Source organism: Vigna angularis, chromosome 9, assembly GCF_016808095.1.
Source record: "Vigna angularis cultivar LongXiaoDou No.4 chromosome 9, ASM1680809v1, whole genome shotgun sequence".
NCBI lineage: Eukaryota > Viridiplantae > Streptophyta > Magnoliopsida > Fabales > Fabaceae > Vigna > Vigna angularis.
Genome location: NC_068978.1, coordinates 22,387,565 through 22,398,341, shown reverse-complemented (window position 1 = coordinate 22,398,341; position 10,777 = coordinate 22,387,565). Strand labels below are relative to the sequence as shown.

The window sequence follows — 10,777 nt, the reverse complement described above, 5'->3', positions numbered from 1 at the left end:
AAGAAAAAAAATTAAAGTTAATATAATTAATATTAAAGAAATTTTTTTACCTTCGAATTTTGCTTAAAACATAAAAAATACATACTTAGTTATATTAATCATTAACCATTATAAACAAAATTAAGAGATTTAAAATTATTGTATTAATGTAGATTTGTTCTTATTATCTTAAAAGTAAAATATATACTAAATAATCGAATATTTATTCAATAAAAGATTATAACAGTTGTGACTTTTGAAATATTTTTCTAACTCCAACACTAAAATAATTTTGAAGAATTATTTTTACAATTTCACTTTTTTGATTTTTTTTTCCTCGGCGAAAATAATTATAGAATATTTTAATCTCTTATTTCTTCCATTTATTATTTCCAATATATTTAGATTTTAATTTTGAAAAAAATGAATAATCCATGTACTCATTGACAAAAATGTGAAAAGGTGACCTAGAAAATACGGTGAACACAGAAGACAAGACACTTTCCTTGTTTATTATCGTTCATTCTTACCGTTCTCTCCCACTCTTTCTCTCTCATATTCGAAGACATAATAGGGTAATATGGATGAGACTCCAATGGACCCTATAAAAACTGGAGAGAGAGAAGAGCAGCATCGAAATTTCTATGCAGAAGAATAAATGTTTATTTATTTTCTTATCCTTGTGCTATCTCATTAGCGACTAGTGTTTTTGTGTCGTGAAAATGTCGTATTGTATCTGTTCTGTGGAGATAACGCTGTAGCAGGTCTTATTCATTGTGTTTGGAGGTACCTAAGCTCCAAGATTCGACTCCTTTTCATGTCATATATCTCCTTTCACAACACTCACCACCGATTCCCCAATACAAACTCATTTTTTCTTTTTCCTTTCTGCAATGCCAGAAAATTAAAAGCCTGTGTTGTTTTGTTGTAGTGAGTAAATTGTGTGGGTAAGCTTCTATTGTTCTTTTCGGTCAAATGGGGTTTTGTTTCTCCCATGAAAGTTTATTTTTGCTGTAATAAACTGTGCTTGTCTCTTGCATTTGAAGTAACCCTTTTCATTTCCTCTGTTTCTGGTAGATTAGGTTCTTATTTGTTTATTAGTTTTGTGAGTTCGCGTATTGTTGGTGACTGGGGAGTAGTTTCTTATTGTTTTGACTTTAGGGTAGTGAATGTTTCGGGTTGGGTTTGGTTTAGGAGGAAGAATATTTGTGTGGTTAGTTAAGGTTTAGAAAGAAGTGGATTTTTGGGTTTTTTTTGTTTGTTATTGGTAGAAGAGTTGAAGGTTATATCTCTAATTCATGGAAGGTTCTTCCCTATGCTGTCTGGTGCTAATTATTGAAAGAAAAGTGGTGACTTGTGCTGTGGAGTTTGGGTAGTGGCAGGAAGGATAGAATGGATTTATGGGTTGTTGCAGCTGCTGCTGGAGCTGGCTATTTGGCTAAATATTGGAACAGGGTTGCAAAACATGGTGATAGATCCGTGTCTTCCGAGGATTCATATTTTGAGAACCCTGTCACCTCAAGCGGCCCCTCTCCCTTTGCTAAACAAGCCCGAAGAGATGATTTGGCCGAGGATGTCTGTTCTGATGGAAGGATTTCAGATCTGTACACTCAGGATGGTATTGTGACAAGAGAAGTGGCTTCTGACAGAGGGTTTAACAGTGAAAAAATGCATCAGTTTTGGAATTATAGCAAGCATGATGTTCTGTCTTTAGCAAACTTAGCAATGCCCTTATCACCATATGATGATAACTTCAAGGCTGTTGATGATTCAAATGGCCAAAGCTCTGGCATTGGCGGTGATCATGGATTCCTTATTCCAGATTCTTCTGCTGAAGTGGTTCCTGTCAACAACTCTTCTGGACACAAAACCCTTCTCAGGATGAAGCTTTTGTCTGGGCGTGAGACTAGACCTTTAAGTTCCCTAGAAAGTTGCTTTATGGCTCAGCTATACAAGGAGCATGCTGAAACCGAAGAATATGTTTTTGGTTCTCTTGCATCGCAGTCCACAGCCACGAGATCATTTCTTGTTAGCAATGGAAGCCAAATAATCAACAGAGAAAAGAATAGTACTTCCTTTGAAAGCAAGGAATATAAGCTACAAAAAGCAGGTGGTAGAATAAAGGATGAAAACGTCTTTGGGGTTCCTTCCTTACCAAAAGTCAGATCTGTAAATGAGGCTAAGGAGAAATTTTATGCAGTCATTGGGAGAAGTCGAAGATTGAGCTCTTCTGACAGTGTGTGCAGTGAAAGTCTTGTCCATACTCAGCAATATGGTATGATATTTCTTGTTTTAAACAATACCTCCTTACCCTGTGCTGTGTTACAAATGCTTGATTTATCTTTTTGTTGTTCATGGTTATGCTTAGAACTTTTTTCTTTTGTTGTAGGAATCACACTTGTTAGTTACTCTTCTTGAGGATGATAATATGTATATTTTTTTAAATTCTTGGTGTTATGCTTAGTAACAGTCTCCTACTGTGTTATGAGGATAAAAGTTGTAAAGGAATCTCATTGATATTGAAACACAATAGAAAATATCATTGTTATTTTGCAAATGGATATTTTTTGAGGGCTAAAGGTTGGGTGAAATTGCTTCATATCCTAAAGCAACTTTCCCAGCATTAATTATCAAAGGGTTTTATTATCTGATCTTAATTGTTTTGATCAAGCCTAGCCTTGTAAATTATAACCAAAAATATCATCTGCATAAGGTGCTGCAAATATAGATCTTTGAAATTAATTAGGTTGCTATTTATTCATGAGTGGACAACGTGTATTAGGTACTTGATTTGGATAATGTAAAATGTAAAATGTTATACTTTGATTACTAAATTCGTTAACATGTCTACATGCATCAGATAAAACACTTCTCTTCAGTCTTGGGATTTCTTTTGGGATGATGACTTCCATTATGGCAAATAAAAGAGAAATAGGCAAGTTAAGAGAGTTGTTGAAGCAGACTGAAAACCTGGTTCAAGATCTACAAGAGGAACTTGAAATGAAAGATTCAATGACTGTGAAGGAGTTACAGAATGAAAATTATGGTTCGCAGGATACTTGTGATCATTCCTCTTATGATAAGGAGCTAAATGAATTTTCCCCTGAAAAGCATGTAGATAACTCACCAAGAAATGACTCCAAAGAATCATGTCATCAAAAGGTAGAACAAAGTTCAGAAACCATGAGCAAAATTGAAGCTGAGCTTGAAGCTGAACTTGAGAGATTGGGGTTGGACATGAATGCATCAAGCCTAGAAAGAAAATTATCTGAGCTTGTTGAGGTAAGAATGCATATTTATCTTCACATTTCCTAGTAATTACATGATCCTCTAGCACAAAACCTCGTCTTGAAATGCATTTAGTAGTTCTTCCATTTATTCACCTCCTAATTGAGCCTGTGGTATTATTGTTGGTCTTAAGCCCATGTAAAGGAGAAGGGTTGTATTATGCCTTTGGCAGCTAGTGTAGAACGTGTTGAAATACCAAATATCAATCATTCATGCTAGATTTTGTGTGCCGACTGCCATGTATTCACCTCCTAGTTTAGTGGCTCTCATCCTTGGCTATGGTGAAAGTAACAAAAAAATGGAATGGAAATGAACCCTTCTTATTTTTCACCTTCATGGAGAGTACAAAGTATAACCTTGGTCTGTAGCATAACAATCTTATATTTATAGTGTTTTTAAGAATGTTTATATATGTAAGGTATCGTATCTTATTATTTTCAAAATAAATGTATTGGTGTATAAGGTATGTATCTTATCCGTGTATCATAGATCATAATAGTAGAAATCAGAATACTGCAAAATAAATAGCTCAGCTCCCCGACACATCCAACCTTTCATCAGCATGCTAATCAACTGAACAAGAAATCTTCGCACTGCTATATATATTGGTTTTAGCCCCCTGTGCCAATTTTATGCGCCTTATTTTTCTTGGAAGTTCCAATGCTTTGTTTTGCAAAATACACAATTTGCTTTCTGAAGTGAAAGCTTACATACTATACTTTCTTCCATTGCTTGTGGTTCTTATGGGTTAATGGTAAACAATTTCTTGCAGATTGATTCAGAGTTTGTAGCAGATTTTTCCCAGGGTGAGCTACGAGCTGACATGGTCAGTGGTAAAGATTCTGTCCCTCCAAAATCGACCGAGGATGCCGGAGATCCAACACCTCTCCCTGCTAACTATGCAGTCTTGCCTCATGAACTGAGTTTGCGTTTGCATGAAGTTCTACAATCTCAGCTTGAGCAACGAGTGCAGGAGCTTGAGATTGCCCTTGAAAATAGTGAGAGGAAAGTGCAGCATTTGGAATCAAAGCAAGAGGGTTATTTTCAAAAGGCATCTTCCTTTAGTAGAGAAAATGATGACTGTGACCTTATATCCCAGCCCTTAATCCTTAACTTATCAGGTGAAGCTCTAGATGCATACACTGAGGCTTATGAAGAACTGATAAAGATAAATGACTCCGAACAAAATTCACCACATGATTGTGCTGACAACAAGGAAGGTTTGCATTTACATGACTTGCATGTATTAGGGGTTCAACATGGTGGAGAAAATGGTTCTAGAATTTATGAATTAGCTGGTACTGAAGTTGAAAGTAACGGTTTTGATGATGACGAGGTGGAACAGCAATTGATAAGGCAAATTGTTGAAAGGACCAAGAAAGGTTCTCCTGTTTTTAAAAATGCACAAAAGATATTGTGTTGTGTGGATGAAGATGAACAATGATATCAAACAGTTTTAGACATCTAGGAATAGAAAAGAGTTAATATTTACTAATACCCAAAAAGCTTCCCTTATTTTCACCTTTTTTTCTCCATCATATTCCCTTATATTTGTGCAGCACCTTTATTTTTAAATTCTTTTAAATGAAAAAGCAAAAGGTCTAAGGCTTTTTAGATAAGATTCATTGGCCTATTTAATTCATTGAAATATCAGAATTAACATACTGCAGCTAATTGGATTAGATTGTGTGCATGTTATACTGATATATCATATTTGCAGTATTAGTATATTTTGTGTATGAAACATTGTCTGGGGTGTCAGGTGAATTTATCTGGGAGATGGGCTATTGTGTTGGCATTTACTACAGTACACAAACAATGAAATGAAATGGATGCAACAAATAAAATCATGACTTATGTAGAATAAAGTGTACGACTTTGAGAAATAAAAAAGAGATAAAGAGCATGGTGAAAACTAATGAGATGTAATTAAAGAGGTGATAACAGGAAACAATTGTGTAAATTATTGCATGAATTATTGTCCTAATAACATTTCCTTACATATTTGATTGTTAGTATTAGAATAGTTTTAATGATAGAATAACATTAAAGAACAAGAGCAAGATATCATGAATAACATAAATAAACAAGATCAAGAATACATTAATATTAGAAGAATCACAAAAATTATCATAACATAAGATGTTCTTGCTCAACATAGAATGTTTTTATTTTCGGTGAAATATATTTTTAGTTCCTAAAGTTGGATGTGAAATTAGAATTCTTTTTTTTCCATTTTTATACATCTTGATACCTAAATTTTAAAAATGAATATCTCTTGCGAAGCCACCGGCATTCCCAAAACTTGGTCCATTTCCAGCGTTACCACTAGCAGCGCCATAATTATTGCCAGAGCTTCTTCTCCCAAAACTACTACCTGATCTTCCACCATGTCCATTACTGCCATAACTGATAGGATATAATGTTACTAAAGAGTTCTATCAATAACCCACAGCAGCATTGCCATAGTTCTTGCTGGTGTTGCTGTCCCTGGGACTGCTGACTGATCCACCACCGTATCCACTGCTGCCCTAACCTCCAGCAGCATTGCTACTATCACCACCATCTCTACCACTGCCAGAACCTCCACTAGCATTGCCACCATAGGCACCTGCATTACCATAGTTCTTGCAAGAGCTGCTGCCCCCAAAACTGCCACCTAATTCTCCACCGTACCCATCACTTCCATAACTTCCCGCAGCATTGCTACCATAGGGACCAGTGTCACCACCTGATCCTCGACTGCTGTAACCTCCAGCAGCATTGCCACCATAGGCACCAGTATCAGCATAGTTATTGCCAACCTTGCTGCCCCCAAAATTGCCACCTGTTCTGTAGCCACCTCCCCCATATTCACCACTTCCATAACCTTCAGTAGCATTGCCACCAACAGCATTAGCATACACACCACCACCACCACCATAGTTATTGCCAGAGCTGCTTCTCCCCAAATTACCACCCGATCCTTCACCATATCCACCGCTCCCGTAACCTCCAGCAGCATTGTCATAGTTCTTGCCAGAGTTGCTGTCCCAACGACTGCTGACTGATCCAGCACCATATCCACTACTGCCATAACCACCCCCAGCATTGCTACTGCCACCATATCCACCACTGCCATAACCTTCATTAGCATTGCCACCATCGGCACTAATATAGCCTTTTTAGTCGCATAAGACTCTAGTCAAAACCAATTTTCCCCTAAAATGCAATCTGGATCAACCTTGGGAAGTAATCTGTGGAAATGACAATATGAAGATGTAAATGCTTGTAAACTACTTTGTTAGGGAAATTAAACTATCTAAACATAAACTCCGAAAACTACTAAAACATAAACTACTATGACCATGACTCGAAACTTAAAATATACAAAATGTAGCTTAAAATGCTTATACAATGAATGGAATGATGGAATTGATGCTTAAAATGTACTAGTGGACCCTAATCTACAAAAGCTAACACTTACTATCAGCTATCAAACACTGGAAACAGAGATACGCAAACTGTTTGATGAAATGCTCATTAAACCCTAGCTTTCACAAGTGTTCTATGAAATGCATGAATGAAAATAAGATGCTCTATTTACAATGCAAGTGTATGGAACATAACCTAAACACTTATAACAACTAAAACATAGATTTAGAATTGAATAGAAACCAAAGAAATCGAAAACCACAATTAAACCAGAAAAATAAAGCAATTATGCAGTAAAAGTGAACATATACATATGAGAGTGCAGGGCATGATTCGAATTCTGATATGAAATGGATGAATTAGTGATGTAAAACAGTGTGTAGTTACATCAACTGAATATAGAAACTGAAACGAAGTTAAATGATCAGGTAAAAATGAAATTGAAAATCTGAAACCTAGCTTTTAACCAAAAAAAAGGGAAATAACATAACTACCAAAGTGTGATTTTGTCTTTTCTGTGTTTAATTCGAGAATGAAGAGGGTAAACAAGCTTATAAACCTAATCAAAGCAATTAAAATTCACAGAAATCAGAAATCGAATCTAAATTGCCAAATCACAGTGTAAATGAAATTTCTCAGTTCAAGAGCACTTAAGCTTGTTCGTCTCTTGATTTTGCTTCTAATGGCCAAGTTTAACTCAGAAACTTTGGTGTATATCGGTCTTTGAACACACTAAGTCATTGACATGAATCCATAACCAAAAGTTACTAAGATATGGAAGCAAAACCAATCAATTCACAAGTTTAAGAAGAACTTGAACCAAAAGTAAAGAACACAACATCAACTCAACCTGAGCATGGGGAAAAAACGAAAATCAGTGAGATAAATCGAAATTAAACGGTGGAAATTGAAAGAAACAAGAATTGAAACTGAATACTGAATGTAGATTACAAATTCTTGAAGTTCTTGAGCCTATTTCACTTAGGTCCTTGAGCTCCAAGCCAAAAGTGAGAGAATGGGAAAAAGTGTCGTTTCCTCTCTATTCTAAGCTTTATATACATTGCTTTCTCTCCCTAAGCTCCACTAACTAGCTGTAGTTAACTAGTCTAACTTCTAAAAACCGAAAAACTCAAAATTCGAACTAAAACTAGACTAGACTATCTCTTAGACAAGCTTAGTTAACTCTATTTTTGCCTTCAACACGTCACATGATATGTCTCTTAAAGTCTCCAACAGCCTGGACATGGATTTGACCTTCAATTGTGAAAATCAAATCTAAAGTCAAAATTCAACATATGAATAGGCTCCAATTCAATTTCAGATTCTGCAGTTGCTGTAGTTTGTGGTTGATCGTCCTTTAATCAGCACTAAACCACTGGATTAAATAACCTGTACCGAAGTCACAAAACTCAAATTAGCATATTAGTTCTCTAGGAAAATACCAAACTAGACTAAGCTAGCTAGACTAATTAACTAAACAAGTGTAAAATGAAATGTTTGATTGAGTCAGCTTCTAGCTTTCTTTCCAAGGTTCTCCAACTCCCAGCAAGTGTATGTTGATGCCTATTTGAGTCCCCCATAGCTGGTACTAGCTTAAGGATTGAATAGCAAAATGTCAACTTGTGGTCAATGTAACAGCTTTTTGGCCAATTTAGTGCAGAGTTGCTTGTTGCTGCTGGTTTTGCTCTACTTGGCTCTTGATCAAGCTTCCAGCACGTACAAACAAGTGATGTTTAGGGTCTCCAACAGCCAGAACTTGATTTGGAGCTTTTACTTGAAAAATCAATCCTTGGGTCAACTATGCCTCCTTAAATCCTTTTCAACACTGGGTCAGATCTGCACCGTTGCATGTTTTTCTTCTTAATCAGCCTCCAATCACCTTTAATTCAATGAATAAGAACTGCTTCCCCCAAAACTGCCACCTTCACCATATCCACCACTACGATAACCTTCAGTCGCATTACCAAACCCATCACAACTTGCAGCAATACCAAGTGGAGAGATGCCATAACTACTTCTATATCCAGTTCCAGCACCATAAAGACTGCCATAAGATCCATGAAAGCCACCACCACCAAATCCACCACGGGGTCTTTCATCAGCAAAACTTACCTTAACTAGGCGACCTTGCAGATCCTGACAAAAGCCTTACACTCAAAATAAGCAAAAAAAAGAATGGTAAGGTAGTATGAAACAAAGACCCCAAAGTGGGTTTTATAATTCTAAATTGTCTTTTTAGCACAAATAAGCGTTCCTCATCATTAATATGTTTGCTAGTGATAATGATGAATGCATCAAAGATGCACTTGCTACTGCTTATATCTAAGAATTCTTAATTGGTTGGTTTAAATAGTTCTGCACTGTCAAACAAATGAATATCCCGAACGTTCACCGGAGTATTGACAGCGATTATCAAATATCGCATAACAAAATGGAATATGATGAGATAGAATACAATAGAAACAAAGACAAAAGAAACGAGTTATCTACTCTTGGAGAGTAGTTGAAACTCATATGCCTAATCAATGTAATGTTTGTTGCTTGATCTTGTGTTGCTTAGTTCCATTGCACATTTAAATCTGAATTTTGTTTTTGCCTATATTTTTTAGCTTGTTCCTTCACTTTTGATGTATCTGCTGATTTGATTTTAGGTTCATTGTAGTTTAGAATGTGGTTTCTTTGTTTCCATCTCTTTGGCCCTGTTTACGTGATATACCATTCCTAGCATTGACATTTAAAATTTCCAGAACATTAGAAATACGATTCTTAGATTCATTTGCATTTATATCCGGGTTTAATGTTGGTTTTTGTTGCATAGTTAGATCATGGCATTTGTAGATTTAGGTTGTAGTTGTTGTTATTGATTCGTGTGAATAGTAATGTCATTAGTCTAGGTTTTTCAATTGCATTATTTCATCATTCTAGTCTAGGTTTCATATTGAAATTCCATTTTTTTAGCTTAAAACATATTCTTAATTTTTTACATTCTTTACCTTCTTTTATAGTTTACATGCATTCATTTAGAATTAGTTGCAGTGATAATCATATATTTGCATTAACGTTTAATTTTTTTTTCCTCTTTAATTTTGTTTTTCATATTTTTTTCTTGTTTAGTTAGTAAAAATTAGAATTTACTTAACATTCGAAACTTAATAAGAATTGAGTCCTTATATTGATCTAAGTTGTTTCTTATACTACATTAGTGGAGAAAATCTAATTTTGTTGGTATTTAGTGCGACATAAATATAATTCATTTCAACAAAGATTGAAGAAGAGAAGTAGTAGATAGACATTATGAAGGAAGAACATAAAATATAGACTCTCTTTTTTCAATAACTTTAAGATGATTTCCTTTAGTCATGCTTCTTGTTATCCTTTTATTCTCTTCATCCTTTGTCCTATCTATGAACACATCATCAAAAAATTAATCATTGTAGAACTATTTTTGATCGTAGCTTTAACTCTTTTAAATACCTTTTCCTTCCTCAGAAAAACTTGATAGTAATGGATGTATCTAGTTCATTCCTTGTAGTAATAAATGTTTCTTTCTTCTTTGTGTAGCATCCCAATTATTTGATGTCCTTATCTCCTTCTTGGGCAATGAGCATTTCCATGATTCATCTTAAATTGCAATCCGTATGAACTAGACAATTCTTTCAGAAATAACAAGAAAAACAATTTTAGCAAAGAGATCTTTCTAGTGTTACTAGTTGTTTCGGATATAAGGTTGACGTCCTATACTTAAAACACTCAAGGTTGTGTTGATGACCGGACGGACCTTGAAGACTGGGTGAACCTTGCAGACCGGACGAATCAAGCATTACTGAAGATTGAATAGACGGGGCTCAAGGCGGACGAACGCTGCTCCAGGCACTAGGTTGATGAACGATCGGACGTTTCTCCATGCAACCCAAGTGGTCGTCCTTCTCCTTCTCCAAGCCGGGCGGGCGGACACCTGTCAAAGGCACTCTGACGCTCAAGTCAGTAAAATGACTGAACGATTATAATAAGAGATGCAAGTAATGCATAATATGTAGCGTGTGCAATCTGGTCTGAAGTCATACCTGAAACCTCTATTTATACTAGTTGTGATGGA

The 10,777-nt window shown here is 35.6% G+C and overlaps 2 protein-coding genes across 2 annotated transcripts; one reads left to right on the top strand and one right to left on the bottom strand.

The window, feature by feature from the left end:
• The first annotated feature begins 466 nt into the window (after positions 1 to 466).
• Positions 467 to 4,788, top strand: LOC108347695 (uncharacterized). Its single transcript, XM_017587097.2, has 3 exons — positions 467 to 2,254; positions 2,840 to 3,261; positions 4,040 to 4,788. The coding sequence occupies exons 1-3, from the start codon at positions 1,372 to 1,374 to the stop codon at positions 4,709 to 4,711; spliced, it is 1,977 nt and encodes a 658-aa protein (XP_017442586.2). The 5' UTR covers positions 467 to 1,371; the 3' UTR covers positions 4,712 to 4,788.
• A 740-nt stretch (positions 4,789 to 5,528) lies between these two features.
• LOC108346644 (glycine-rich cell wall structural protein 1.8) lies at positions 5,529 to 9,497 on the bottom strand. Its single transcript, XM_017585703.2, has 4 exons — positions 9,398 to 9,497; positions 8,604 to 8,828; positions 5,804 to 6,427; positions 5,529 to 5,695 (listed from the first exon to the last, which is right to left on the bottom strand). Exons 1-4 carry the CDS (start codon positions 9,495 to 9,497, stop codon positions 5,529 to 5,531), a joined length of 1,116 nt encoding a protein of 371 aa, XP_017441192.2.
• Positions 9,498 to 10,777: the final 1,280 nt, after the last annotated feature.

Coding starts and splice junctions, on each gene's coding strand:
- LOC108346644 (XM_017585703.2), bottom strand. CDS start 9,497: ATGCAACAAAAACCAACATTAAACCCGGATATAAATGCAAATGAATCT. Junction 8,829..9,397: donor AAATGTCAATGCTAGGAATG/GTATATCACGTA, acceptor TTTGAGTGTAAG/GCTTTTGTCAGGATCTGCAA. Junction 6,428..8,603: donor TAGTGGTGGATATGGTGAAG/GTGGCAGTTTTG, acceptor GCGACTAAAAAG/GCTATATTAGTGCCGATGGT.
- LOC108347695 (XM_017587097.2), top strand. CDS start 1,372: ATGGATTTATGGGTTGTTGCAGCTGCTGCTGGAGCTGGCTATTTGGCT. Junction 2,255..2,839: donor TGTCCATACTCAGCAATATG/GTATGATATTTC, acceptor TACATGCATCAG/ATAAAACACTTCTCTTCAGT. Junction 3,262..4,039: donor AATTATCTGAGCTTGTTGAG/GTAAGAATGCAT, acceptor AATTTCTTGCAG/ATTGATTCAGAGTTTGTAGC.